The sequence below is a fragment of the Octodon degus genome, unplaced genomic scaffold, assembly GCF_000260255.1.
Source record: "Octodon degus isolate 3935 unplaced genomic scaffold, OctDeg1.0 scaffold00114, whole genome shotgun sequence".
Taxonomy (NCBI): domain Eukaryota; kingdom Metazoa; phylum Chordata; class Mammalia; order Rodentia; family Octodontidae; genus Octodon; species Octodon degus.
The window spans coordinates 5,807,363-5,822,711 of NW_004524690.1; the positions used below are offsets into that span (position 1 = coordinate 5,807,363).

General features: G+C 39.0%; 1 protein-coding gene across 5 annotated transcripts in view; it reads right to left on the reverse strand.

Moving 5' to 3' along the window:
- Positions 1-15,349, reverse strand: part of Acsl1 (acyl-CoA synthetase long chain family member 1) — a 76,183-nt gene that overhangs the window by 33,420 nt on the left and 27,414 nt on the right. For all 5 annotated transcript variants that reach the window (XM_023699607.1, XM_004639778.3, XM_023699606.1 and 2 more), the window contains exons 3-4: positions 4,213-4,327; positions 912-976 (exon numbers count right to left, since the gene is read on the reverse strand). In XM_023699607.1, coding sequence (XP_023555375.1) covers positions 912-976; positions 4,213-4,327 — 180 coding nt within the window. The remainder of the gene's footprint in view (positions 1-911; positions 977-4,212; positions 4,328-15,349) is intronic.

The window sequence follows — 15,349 nt, forward strand, 5'->3', positions numbered from 1 at the left end:
GGTCAATCTCTGGTACCACAGGGGAGAAAAAAAAAGAGATGGGTGATGGGTGGAAAGGGAGGGAAGAGGAAAGACAAAGGGATAAAAAAAAAAGGGGGCACTGGGATGTGTTATATACACGTACCAGCTCCATACATGCAAAAGAATTCATTCATTTCCAAAGAATGCAAACACTGTACACTGTATACATATATCAATAAACTAAAAATTGTAAAGTCCTGACAAATAAATAAATCCTTAAAAAAATATTATGACTAATAAAACACCAATTATGGCCACTGATAACTGGAGACTAGAGAGTGATATATATATAAATAGCCAGATGCCACCTTCCCTTATGTTTACACAGGAATGCACAGTTTGTGGATCATCTATGCTTTTTCCTACTTCTCCTGTGAGATTAAATGTCACACCCACAGCAAGCTGGCAGGGACACCATGAGGGTCCATATGATAGACAAGAAATCCCAACACAGATCTGACCTCTGGTTCTGGATTTGCCACTGATCTCCTATGGCCTTGGACAAGTCATGCCTCTTTGAGGGGGAGGTATTCCTTGTCCACAGAATGAGAAGATACTACAATGTAGGTCTTCCAAATTTCCTCATGTGGCTCAGGCACGGAAGAATAATCATGGGTATCCTGGGAGGAGTCACCTGCTATAAGCAGTTACTACAGTTTTATTTTCAAAATTGCACTCTATAATATACCTGCATCAGTTTTAAAATAAAGTGATTATCCAACTAGTTGTTCCCAAGTTTTTGGGTCATGTTTTTCCAAGTATGCTCCATTTTTTCCCGAGAGCTCCAGCAATACACTCCATGAGAACCTTGCAGCCCTCACTATGTAGTTCTGGATAGCTTTGAACTCATTCTGCTGCCTGAAGGAGCAGTCCAGAGCCACAAAACTCACCTGCTTATAGGAAAGCCACTCATAAGGTTGGTCTGGTTTCCGAGAACCCAAACAAGGGCCATTATCTACAAAAAAAGAGAAAGAAAACAGAAAATAATGACAAAGCAAAGATTGGCAAGTGTAAAATATTTCTATGTTGTAATATGTATCTCACCTTATTCTACAAAATAATCATAGATAAAAATTATTAATGATGAGTCAGGATTAAGAATATTTTCTCCCTAGGTTTTGGTCTGAATTTTGTTTGGTTTGGTTTCTTAAATCTAGGAGGAGAGACGGATAAACAGGAGAAAAAATAAACACAACTTCTTTTTTTTTTTTTCTGAGACATGGTCTTATTATGTAGTTCTGGATAGCTTTGAATTTACTATATAGCCCAGCCTGGCCTTAATCTCATGGCAATCTTCCTGCCCCAGCCTCTGGATAGGATTACAGACATGTGCCACCACACCTGGTTTAAAAAAAACTTTTATAGACACACAATTTGTGGATTCCTCTTTAAGATACTATTGATTTAGACCAGGAGTCAGTAGCTAAGTGGTAAAGAAATCCTGCTTTCAGGTTTTCAGAAGAGGTATTTCTCAAAATTTCTATAGCAGTTAAAGGACTTCTGAGAGTAAGACTCTTCCTGTTTTCATCAGCACTCTTTTAGGAATAGCAGTGAAGCCCTTTTCAGTCTCTCATGGCAATTACTCTCAGACCCTTTTTGGTCTGAGAACTCAGAACATGAAAAGAAAAATTTATTTTTTATATCCTGTACCCATGACCAAAAGTATTAACTAGAATCATGAAGAACCATAATTATATGAAGTTACTTGACTTTTCTTAAAACAAAAATGAAGAAAGGATATACAGTGGAGAAACAAGATGGTAACTATGAAAGCAAAATTAAGAAAATCAGGTGTGTCCTGCTTCCAAATTAGGTGCCAAAGAAATAGAGAAAGTGCTCTACCCAACTGGCTTCACCATTCTAGGTTTTAATTCAGAAAGGCGTTCTAACTTGGTTTGGAGATGCATAAGGCTGGGAAAGAAGGCAGGAGGATGCTCCCACCTTGGGCCACGACAAGCCTGATCCTATTACCCAGACCTATGTACTAGAGAAGTATGCTTGTGTGGATTCAATTGTCAGCTGGAAAGCAGGACATCCATGGGCTTCTTTGCTATTCCTAAAAGAGTGCTGATGAAAACAGGAAGAGTCTTACTCTCAGACCCTTTTGGGTTTATAGAAACTGTAACAAAGGCAGAGTAGTATATGGCAAGTTCTATCAGATATTGTCTTCAGATGCAGATAAAATACATTAGCCATAAGAAATGGTCCCATTTTACCCCTCAAGAACAGACTGGTGAACTACAGCCAAGATCCCAATCAGGCCCACTGCTGTCTTTGTAAACATAATTCTACCAGAACATAGCCACAGTTGTTCTTTTAAATGTTGTGTGAGGTTGTACTAAGTGTTTGTAAAAAGGAACATATGGTCTGCACATCTTAAAATATGTACTAAATGGAAAATTATGTTGACTGTAGCTCTAATATAGTGGTACACGAGCTCCAGGCTCATCTGTGGGGTTTAAAAAGTGTACTATACCTAGGCCCTACTAACGAAATCTTTGATCTATTACAGGGGGATCAGGCTTGGGCTTTCATATTTTTTAAAGGTCCCCTAGGTGATGGGGAACTCTACTCCAAAAAAATTATGTAACTCAGCCCAAGTACAACTAAGTCACCATACTCCTACATGAACCATACTCACTGTTAATAACGGAATATGTGTGTGTGTGTGTGTGTGTGTGTGTGTGTGTGTGTGTGTATATTTATACACCCACACAAATACATTTCATTTAGTTTATTCTATGCTGTTCTACCTTATGGATATTTACTATCATGAACAGTCCCCAATACTAACACTCCCAAAGTTTATAAATTAAACAATACACAAGTACACTTGTTTTCTCCTTAAAGTAAGGTTTCATGAACTTGTTATGGGAACACTGGGCTAAATACAGGTGAGTTGAGCAATCCAATTCCACATTACCAAGTAAAACAACAGTCGCTTCTTGAATATGTATTGCTTGTAACACATCGTGGAACACAGATAAAGCACTATCCCCTAGTCCCTGACCACAGAGTTTGTAATCTAGCTAACAATGGAAAAAAATACAAGCCAGCCAACCAAAGATTTAAAAAACAAAGTATGGATTCCTGAAGACCATCTGTCCAAAGAAACCTAGTACAAGTGAAAACAAAGCAACTAAAACAAAAAAGGGTATTGTTATTTCTTCTTCATGGAGGACACCTCAACAAAGCACCTACTGTGTGTAGGCACTATGTCAGTGCCATGGGAAGAGATGACAGAGGACTGTGCTGCCCTCCAGGAGCATAGGCTGGTAGAGCAAAAAGCCAAGTAAACACCTTATGCCATAAAGGGTTATTATTCAAGTAGGTATAAGATGGTGAGATGGAAAAGGGGAGAGATGTCTACATGGAGGTAGTGGGTAGAAATGACAGACCAGGGATTTTATAGAAAGGCAAAATACAACATGAGTTTTAAAAGTTTAAAAGAAGCCAGATGTATGGTATTCACCTATACTCTTAGCACTATGGGAGGCTGAGACTGGAGGAGCACATGTTTAAGCCCAGCCTGAGCAACTTAACATGGCCCTAAAGGGCCAGAAGTGTATTTCAATTTGAAGGACCTGGATTCAATATCCAGTACTGAAGAAAAAAAAGATGAATAAGAATTAACCCTGGCTGGGGTCGGAAATTACAGGCTTTATAATCAGAAAAACTTTTAAAAGCACACAAAAGCTTGGGGGTTGGAGAGAGCCAAGGCAGTCTTGACTAGCATATTCAAGAGGGCCCCAGAAGGGAGCAGATGGGTACCAGGTATCAGGTACTCTCATGCTTCAGTTAATGATTAAGGAGAATCCCATGAGCCAACATATCCAAAGTCTGGGGCAGGACACTGCTTCCTTGGGATATCACTATTTCTCAAAATATGGAACTAGTGAGCCAGTAAACTTGATAGAACACTGCATGAAGTACAACTGACAGGTTTCTTTACTACAAGAAGCATGAGCCCATTAGGACTCTCTATAAAATATGGATATACAATATTTGGCCAGAGGGGAGCTCTGGAAGGGACAGCGAGCTTTGGGACCGGCTCCAGACAAATTATAGAAGGAGAGAAAGACACATAAGCAATGCTGTGTAGGTGTAAGATTTGTGTTTTGGAACTAAAGTCACTCTTTCTTAAACAGAAACATTAAATGACCATCACACAGATGCAAGCAACAGGCTTACTTGACACCTGAATGCCCCTTTGGAAAACATCATATAATGTTCTGACGTCATCATAGAAGTACACCAAGGGCTCATCACTGTCAAGGAGCGTGGACCTTCGAGCACCATCACTACCCTGTTGAAAAAGACAGGCAGAGAAAAGCATTAAAAAATAAAAACCCTTTGATATGATGATCTGAAGCCTAAAGGAAGCTGATTATTGGATACATACTTCCCTACTTACGTTATCTGTGGCAGGAACACTTAGAATCTCCTCTCTTAGCAATTTTAAATAACTATAGCAATCATCTGGTATAATAGATCTCTTGAATCTATTCCTTCTATTGTGTACCATAAATACATGTAATTTCTATCTGTCAATTACACACACATGAATAAAATTCTAACATGCTCACAATGTATCCCTGTCACTCACTACTCAAGTGAGTATTCACTGAGTGAAGAAAGTGCAGGACTTGCTGACATGCTAATAGAAATCATTTACTACACACACAGTGAATGCAGAAAAGCTAAGCTAAAACAACTCAGCCATGACAAGGAGGAAAACAAGAGAAAAGAAAAGAGACACACAGACCTATAACCATCTCTCCTGCCAGCCAAAGCCAAAAAGTGTGAGACGACAACAGGAAAGTGCCCCCATTACACCCACACTGTAACAATTCTCAGAGGACAGCTCTGCTCAGATCTGGTGGAAATTATACACAATTCAGTTTTCCCACTATAATACAACATTCCTCTTGAAATTATTTCTCCTGTTTCATCTCTCACGAATGGCAATATAATATTAGGAATTTCATTTAGTTTAGAATATCACAGTTTAGAATATCAGTTACAAAAATATATGAAGGTGCAGAGACAAGCCTTTTTTGGTTTTTGTCCGCAGGTTGAATAAGGATACAGATTTGAAGTCACTGAACACCTTTCTCGAAACTATCACTATCTGTTGGCTCCTAAGTATATCTGAAATGTACAAGAACTTCTAATCATGGAGACACAGCAGCTCCCAGCCTCATGCAGTAGCAGGGATAGCTGCGGAGCCCTCCTGGGCCACAGAGACGCTAAGAGGGATCCAGGTATCCACAGGAACCTCAGATGCATTTTCTATAGACTGACAAAAGCTCAAGTTTTCCTTTTTTTTTTTTCTTTTTTTTCTTTTCTTTTTTACTTCAGGGCAGGGCCTTCTGCATTTGCAAACATGAGGAAACTCTTAGAAAATTAGTCTGTGATGTAAGGACTTCTGTACCACAAGAAAGGACTGTACAAAAGTGGGAGAGGTGATTTCTGGCTTGAGGTTTGATGAAAGAAAACAGGCATGACTCCACGAAGCAGGGGTCAAAGAGCAAGGTCTCACAGTAAAGGGAGCCTGCACAGGTGGAACTGGCAGGACTGTGTAGAGTCCATTGGCAATCTATTTCATGAATTTTTTTTTTTTCTGGAGGGGTTGTTTTTGCAGTACTGGAAATCAAACAAATTCATATATGCTAGGAAAGTGTTATGCCACATTCCCAGGTTGGATTTTTTAAAATCAGGATTATTCAAGTCTCATCCAATAAGCTTTTTGCCTTTTTATAATTTATAATGCCATTAAAAATATTTAAATAGCTCAAAAGTATGTCAAGGAAGAATGACTAGCACTAATAGTTTGATAAGTTACTTCCAAACTTTTCCTATGCTTACACATTTAAATACATTCTTTCAGTACCTACTACTATACATATGCATGCTTAATTCTTTGTTTGTTTGCATTGCTGGGATTTAAACCTAAGGCTTCTGCCTATCAAGTAAATTCCCCAGCTTTTGTGCTTACCTTTTCATCTACTATTTCTGAAGTAAATATGACCCAATAATATATGTTAATCATCATACTACCTTCTCTATCTTGGCAGAAACTTTCTAAAATCTATGTCATGATTGCAAACATAATTATCAGCTATAATACAGTACTTTTTAACAGGGTCCCCCTATGCAGTTCAGGTGAGCTTTGAACTCCCTGTGAGCGCAGACTGGCCTTGACTTCATGGAGATCCTCCTGCCTCAGCCTCCCAAGAGCTGGATTATATGAGTATGCCACTATGCCTGGCTTAATATGGTATTTTAAAAAGCAAAGACATTATTCTTCATATACATAAAGATGGAAACATTATTTTAGAATCACACATTATTGGTTAATTTGAGGGGTTTTTTTGATAGCAAAATGGAGATCCTCTATGTTCACTTCCATGATTTGTTTCAATTAAAGAAAATCAATGTTGAAAATATGAATGTATAGACTATTAATCACATACTCAATAATATGCTAACTAAAACAGAAGTACTACATGAATTCTATTTTTACTTCAACAAATAGACTCAAATCAGAAAGAATTTTTTACTTTTTTAGTAAGCATCACAAATCTCTTCAGCCTGATTCAATCAAAAATATGTAGGGCACCAAAACTAGTAAGGAAAGAAGGGTAAAGAAAAGAGACACAGCAACAGAGACTACAGAAAAGTAAGGAGTGAAAAAGGTAAGAGGCGTGCACAGTGCACCAGGGCCAATTGCCACAAACCCCTCCTGCAGGCCAGGGCCCACCATCCAGCTCTACATGCAGCCTAGAGGTACAGGCAGCCTGGCCAGCTGGGGAATTCCTTGTGACTCTGCTTAGGGTGACGCCTGCCCTACCTCTAAGCATGACATTAACTTACTCAGGTAATTTCTTATTAGAAGCTCTTTAAAGCAATACTTCGTTCTTCATTTTGCAGAGGGGTTCTTGGAGCTATAAATGGGGCAGAAGGAAATCAAGTACATAAGACACAAGCTTGTTCTCAAAGAAGCTCCAAGGTGTACTGGCTGAGAAGAACATGGAGGAACTCAAAATGCAGATGAGATGAGGATGTAGCTTGGCAGCAGAGTGCCTGCCTGGCTCTGGGTTCCATCCCTAGAACCAAAGAGGTACATAAAAATAAAAGAAGGACAGAAGAGAGCACACATGGAACTAATGGAGCAAGAGTTCATCCTAGAGTCTGTTGTCTAGACAGCACTAAGCCCAGTTAGAAAAGAGAAGTACTGAGGTTGAACCAAAAATTCTGGGGGTATGATTCAGTAATCAGTGTTTCAACAAGTTTTTCAGGGAGTTCTGAAACTCTAGTTTGAGAAGCATTATCCTAGAGACACTGGGGTCCCCAGGAGGAGTGTGGTACAGAAAATAATGCTGTAGAAAGAAATCTCCAAGGAGTAGAAGCAGTATGTGGGAGAGGGTAGAGGAAAGATTACAGAGAAGCAGTAGTCCAGACCAGGGCAGTGAGACAGGGAGGGGGTGAGGACAGCCATGCTGCCACACCCCCAGCGCTACTCAAGTTAATCAATGGGATCTGACAAGTAAGAGCAAGAAGGAATCCAAGAGTGAAGTAGACAGCAGCTCCATCTCATCAAACGAAAGAGAGTGGGTTGGGAGGCAGGTTTGAGAAAAGAAACTAAGTTTAGCTTGGACATGGAGACTATTCCCACTTCAAACAGACCAACTATCTTGGTCAACTTCCAAATTCTCATTTTGGGAACCAATGGTCTAGAGGATCATTTTATAATAAACTCTTAGCTAACTAATACTAGTTATCTTTTAGTTTTTGTGGTATGTGATCATCAATACTTTGAGAAACATGGAAGTAAAACTGAAAATGAAATTTAAATTATTATATCTCTAATAAAGCCTCCATCCTGGCAATATAACCTGTGGACAAAATATTATTCTAATGAGCAATTAAACTAAGTAGCAAAACCTTGAAAACAGGGAGTAAATGAGATTATGTGCCAAAAGAGGGATACCAACTTTACAATACAAATAAAACTGGCTAAAATGGCACACTGTCATTAAATTATAATACCTATAATTTTTAAAATATATATATTTAGTACAGGGTCTCCAGGGTCTCACTACACAGATGGGACTCATAGTGATTCTCCTGTTTTCAGCTTCCCAAGTGCTAGGATTACAGGCAAGTGCCACAACACCCAGTCTCAGTCTACATCTCAGCTCTTCCTGGGGGCAGGACCAGCACAGCATGCCCGGGGATCAAACCCTGGTCGCTGTGTCTGCCTAAGCAGGCACATTAATCTGCTGAGCTATCTGGCCAGCCCAGTATTCCCTATAATTCTGGGAAGAAAATGAATGCAACTGGGGAAGGACACTAAGAAAGAAGTCTTGTCCTTTGAAATATGGAAGTAAAACCTGTTCTATGAAATGGTTACATGTTGCCCTAAAGAATCATTAGTTTGGTGGACATTACTTTTCTCCATTCTTCCTAAACAAAATGTTAAACACTGGGTGTCTGCAATTTTAGTTCTACCTGCAAACTCAGAGGATTGTACCCTGAAAAGTTTTCATAACCAGAGCCCAAAATATCTAACGTGTAATAAACAGAGCCACTTTAGAAACATAGTAATTAAATTGCTTAGTTATGCAATTCAGGGTGGCTATTCCTAGGGCCATCTCCCAAAAAGGAAAATACCTAGGGCTGGCCAGATAGCCCAGTGAACTAAAGTGCCTGTTTAGGCAGGCGCAGGGACCCCAGTTTGATTTCTGGCATGCTGTGCCAGCCCAGCCCCACCCCCAGACTGCGCTGAGACAGCAACTGAGACTGAGCATGGTGGCGTACACCTGTAATCCTGGCACTTGGGAGGCTGAAAACAGGAGGATCACTATGAGTCCAATCTGTGTAGTGAGACCCTGTAGACCCTGTACTAAATACATTTTTTTAAAAAAAGAAAGAAAAAATACCTTAAGTATGGGGTGGGGGCTTCCCTTGTGCTTACAAAGCCACTCCAGTCAGTCATTAAGACTGAGGCAGGAAGAATTATAGGTGTGTTATGTATTCTGTTACAGACCCCTTTAATGAAGTTTCAATTTCCCAAGTTTTTTTTTTTTTGTTTTTTTAAAGATGATGAATCAAATACACTACTTTCAAATCACAGGTCATTAGAATATTCCCAATATTTAATTCAAGCTAAGGGTCCTTGAGGTGAGTTTCTCCTCATGATGAGTTAGGAAATAAAAGCTGAGTTTGAATTGGGAAATAAAAGTCAAGTTCCCCTTCAGAGCAAGAGTTGGGAAAGGTAGGAGCATTAGTATACCAGTGGTTCTCAAGACTAGAACTCCTGTCAATATTTCATATAAATAGGAACCCTTGTGTTAAGTTATTCTGTGCCACTCCTATAATTAAATGCAAAAGCAAATTACATCTCTGAGGAGTTTTTAGGGGTGGAAAAGCCCTAGATTTATAAAGTGTGGTCTCATTCATTTAGTCTATAAAATGAGGATCTTTGTGCCATAACAGCTAAATGCATATTGGGTTACAATTTTTTATCTCTCTGAAGAGAGGAACTGTGGGAGGAGGGCAGAAAGAAAAAGGAAGACAAGGGTAAGAGGGAAGAGGGGAAAGTGAGAGAGAAGAGAGAAAGAAAAACATGAGAAGAGGGAAAGGAAGGGAAGAGGCCAAGTAATTCTAAGGAGACTGCGTAAGACTTGGCTGGATCGCAATGTGAAATCCATCTGCAGGGAGAAAAGCAGCGTGAGGAGCCATAGTGTACAGGTAAAAGTGACTGTATTCCTTCTACTACCACAACATGGCATACATCCCTCCCAGAATTTCTGCTTTAGAAACCCCTTTCTAAACTGACATCTACTTTTTTTCCAATTATTTTTTATTAGTACATACTCGTAGTACATTTTATGATGATCTTAGAGAGTGGGTACATGTACATAATCCTTTCCTTCCTTCTCCCTCCCTCCTCTCATTCTTTTCCCTTTTTCATCCTTTTTTTTTTTTTTTTTTTTTTTTTGTGGCTGGCTCAGCCCACCCTGGGGGTAGGACTGATGTGGCATATGTTTCCAGGAATCAAACCACAGTCTCTACACTTACCTAAGCTTGCCTAAGTAGGCACTTTGGACCACTGAGCTATCTCACCAGCCCCTCCCTCTTTCTATTCTTATTGATATTATTCTTACTTCATGTTAATGCATAAAGCATTTACATTTACTGAGATTTTAAAGAGCCTATACAAGGCTTATCTTTCTTCTATTTGTTTCTCCAACCCTTAACCCTTACCCTCGATCCCATGGACCCCATCCTATTTGCAAAAGATCATCCCTTGTCTCCTTCTCCCCTTCTTTTATTACTCTTATTGCTTAAACTTTGCCTTAACTAAAATGAGAGACACCGTGTGGTATTTAAACTTACGTGTCTCACTTATTTCACTCAACATTATATTTTCCAGGTACATGCATTTTTGTACAAATGTCTCAAATTTGTCCTTATTTATAGTCAAGTAGTATTCCATTATACAGATTCATCTTATTTATCCAGTTGTCTGTAGACAGATACATAGGCTGCTTCCAGGATTTTTCTATTAATGAACTGTGCTGCTATAAACATTAGTATGCATGGATCACTGTCTGGTAACACGGCACATGTGCTAATGGGACATACAGAACCCTCTCTGTTGGCATGTAAACGGAGCATCAGATAATAGTGTACATAAGGGCCATGCTGATGCTTGGAAAGGACTAGCAGTGCCAGGTGATGACATCCAGACTAATGAGTTGCAACTCATCCAATCTTTTGTATGGTCAGTCAGAATCCAGGTTTAACTTCAGTGTTAGCATTTTATAATAAATAAGTGGGTTTTGGGGTGCAGCTGGGCACTCGTTCTCTATAAAGTTTGCCGTTAGTGCTACAGTGCTATGCCTTAAACCCAGTGGGGAAGATCCTAGAAGGGGGTTAGCTGAGTCATATGGAATTTCTCATTTCTGTTGAAAAAAATCTCCATACTGATTTCCATACTGGTTGCACTAGTTTACATTCTTACCAATAATGAAGGAGGATTCTTTTTTTATCACAGCTGTGCCATGCCAGCATTTGTTATTGTTTGGATTCTTAATGATTGCCACTTTTTTCTGATATAAGATGGAATCTTCTATTGTTTTAATTTGTATTTCTCTAACATTTTTCCATATATTTGTTGAGCATTTGTACTTCTTCCTCTATGGAATGTCTGTTCATTTCTCTTGCCCATTTCTTGACCAGGTCTTGAATTTTAGGTGGTCTAATTTTTTGAGTTCTTCATATATTCTAGATATTGGTCCTCTCTCTAATGAGTAGCTGAATTTTTTTTTTCATTCTGTAGGTTGTCTCTTCACTCTTCACTAATTGATTCTTTTGCTGTAAGGGTTTTTTTAGTCTGATATAATTAATTTGTAGCTTCTTGCTCTTATTTCTTGTGTAACTGAGTTCTGTTTAGAAAATAATCTTCCACACCTATGTCTTCAAGTATTTTACCTATGTAATCTTCCAGTGGACTTAATGTTTTTGTTTTAATGTTTAAATTTTGATCAATTTTGTTTTAAAAACAAACACTGGAGGAAAGACAGCCTATTCAGCAAGTGGTGGTAGGAAAACTGGACAACTGCAGAAGATTGAAACTAGATCCTTATCTCTCACTGTGCAGTAAATTCTTTTTATAAGCAGTACAAAACTGTTTTTCCATTCAGAGACCTTTCAGAGAAGGTATCTGGCCATCAGCCTCCATACCCAGTAATACTAAATGTTGATACAGCAAGCTAGATCTTCTGGAGACAGACAATGGGAGGAAAGGAAGGAGCATGGAATAAAATGATTAGGATTCAGTGTGCACAGTTACCAACAATTCATGTGCATTCATGTAATAATTACATGAATGTAATTATTTTGTATCACAAATATATAAAAAAAGAAACTAAAAAAAACCTAATCTATGAGCAGACTCTTTCCTACACCCACCCTCACAATAACTCCTGGATGATGGACAGGATATTTAAATGATGCCTAGACTCCCACAATATACTGAACTGTTCTAGTCACCAGCAATAGCTAGGATCCAGCTACAATTTCTGATTTTTCAGTGCTTTCCTTTAATCCTTAGAACCCTTTGTTTTTTGTTTTTGTCCTTAACTCATGTTCCAGTTCCTAACTCCTGAGTGTCACAATATCCTGATGAGAGGATTTGCTTATGAAGGGTAGAGGTTAAGGGGTACGAGGTCAGTACATCACTTAGCAAAATACCTCATCAGTGGAAAAATTCAGCCAGCTACAGGAGGGAAAGTATCACCTGCCCATCTCAATGAAAAGACAAAAAAAATACTCTTTTTTTTTTTTTTTTAAAAAAAAATGTATTTAGTACAGGGTCTACAGGGTCTGTCTTACTACACAGATTGGACTCATAGTGATCCTCCTGTTTTCAGCCTCCCAAGTGCTGGGATTACAGGTGTGCACTACCACACCCAGTCTCAGTCGCCTTCTTAGCGTGCCCTGGGGGCAGGGCCAGCATGGCATACCACAGATTGAACTTCATCCCTGTGCTTTTCCTAAGTAGGTGCTTTAGTCCACTGAGCTATCTGGCTGGCCCCTGAAAAGGGAAAAAAAATCTGAAGTCACACAATCTAATTCTCACAAAAACATAATGTTCCAGCAAAATAGGGTTATAGCCTGTAGAATTTTTACCTGTGAGTCTTTAAAATACACAAGTTATTCTGTTTTATTCTAAATGAACCAAATCTCTATTTCTCACCCTTTGTCATCTGGCCTTTTGGGAGCTAGAGTTAAGAAGCATGGACAGCCAACATTTTTCATTTTCATTTGGCACAAGTTGGTCTCCTGTGGGGAAGCTATTTAAAAACTTAAATACTACAGCACATGTTTCTGTCATTTATGTGTGCATAAGTTCCTCTCCTAATGAGGCTTGTGAGAGTGACATTATTTGTAAAATCACATTGTGTTTTCAGTCCTGATTTATGATATTCCTATACAGGGAACTTTAGCTTTTTCTTCTTGATTGAAGGGAAACAAAACAAATAGTGCTGTCATTTTTTTTTTTTTTTTTCTCCTCAATAACAGCCTCTTTTTTCCTTGAATTCCTGAGAAAGTCACTTCATGCTGCTGTGGTCTGCTCTTGGCACAGAGGCCCAAAACTCTGCCTCCAGTTCTCTGTAATCTCTGCCCCTCACCTGCAAAGCTCCTACCTGGACACCAGTGCTCCTTATGGGCACTGATACTTCTGCCACTTCTTGCTATTTAGGTCACTTTCTAGATGTGTTTCTAAATCAGCTGACAGACCTTACCCACACCTTAAACTCAATTTCCTATAATGCAAGTATAATAAACAGATAATTTAAAAAGATTTTACATAGTTTGCTTTACTAAGGACAGTGTTACATTTTATTTTATTTTATATTTTTTTATTTTTTTTATTTTTCAACAAATAATACACTGCATATATTCTTCTTAGTGGTTAATTGCTGTACAAGATGCGGACTTGTGATCCTATTTACAAACACCATTAGAACAAATCATTCTATTCATTAACAGAATGTAACTATATATCTATCCCAACCACTTTGAATACACAGATACAAAACGGACATTCATCTGTAAGTGTTACATTTTAGAAAAGGCACATCTTTATTTGTGATATCACATGATTTTGTTGTGATCAAGATCAAGTGAACAGTGCCTGGGAACCTGCGATTACAAATGAAAAGTGAATGAGAGTGAACACCTGAACACAGTCACAGATGATGGGCAGACACAAAGCCAGAGCAGCAGGCCAGGATCTTCTTCTGAAGTTTCACAATGCGCTGCTAAGTGAATACAAAACTGTTAACTATTCTTTGTTTCCAAGCCTTCCAGAGGTGAGAATTCAGTTTATATTTATACATGACTATCTAAATCATATTGTATAATATTTACAGAAGTAGCTACTACTGTTCCTAATATCACTCCCTTTCTCTTAGGGTTCACCTCTCATCTGATTCAAAATCATTAATTTAATGCCCTCACTGAGTAGCTGGCTTTCACATAGACCCTGACGTCCATGACATTTGGTGATATCACCCTTCAACTCCATCCGCCCTTTCCCCGGCTTATTCCTAAACATCTGCCTCATGGCAGCATTTACACTTGCCTAACTAAAAAGGGCTTTTGGGATCAGATTTGGCCCCAGATATTCAAATCTAAGCAGGAATAGGCATTTGAGGGTTTTCTGATGTTACCCCTAAGGGCTCCACAAGGCTACATAAAAACTTATGACTCAATGACATGCTCTCTTCTCTTACATAAATTGCTTATTCCAGTTTACAAGTGAGCCTATATATGTATAAAAATAGAAGAGTGATTCCACCAGCTGCATGAAAAAAATCCTCCCCTAAGAAATACTGCACACACTATAGAGAAGAACCCTAGTCCTTGTTGCAGTGATAGTGTGGAGGGAGAAGTCTGGGGCTCATCTGTGCAGCCCTCCACTGGATCATAACTTCTGAATTTTTAAACCACTACAGACTGGGCATACTGCATTTAGCTTCCTTCTTTCAGATTCTTGCCTGAAATGAATGCTTGACAGCATGCATTGACTGCTTTTATCTAAAGATGGCTCTTACTCTCTGCTACAGACAGAATGAGCCCTACACATTTCTTCCCAGCAGCCTGTATATTTCAGAAGGCAGAAGCCCGTTCTGCTCGGATACTGTGCACATCACATGGTAGCTGAACGAACACATCATCAGATCAATGAATACATTCCTGGGGACTACTTTCTGTGACTTGTGGAGGATTACACTCAAAGTTTCACATCCTCCGTGTCACATTGATTTTCTGGAGCACATGATGAAAATACTAAAGAAAGTTGTTAACCATATATAACCCAACACATGCATGTGTAAGTTTCTGACTTTCATGCAAATCACCCAGACTTCTCACTTCATGTTCTCACTGTAACAAGAACTATGATTCTTCTTTATAGTGAATGCAGTATATCCTTCTTTTAAAAAAAATATATATTTAATACAGGGTCTACAGGGTCTCATTACGCAGATCGGACTCTCAGTGATTCTGTTTTCAGCCTCCCAAGCACTGGGATTACAGGTGTTTGCCACCACGCCCAGTCTCAATCACTGTCTCAGCATGCACTGGGAGTGGGGCCAGCTTGGCACGGCAGGCCGAGATCAAACCCCAGCTGCTGTATTCTGCCTAAGCAGGTGCTTTAGTCTGCTGAGCTATCTAGCCAACCCTATGTGCAATATTTCTTATTATTTTTATTTTTATTTTTTTTAAATTTTTTATTTGTGTGTGTGTG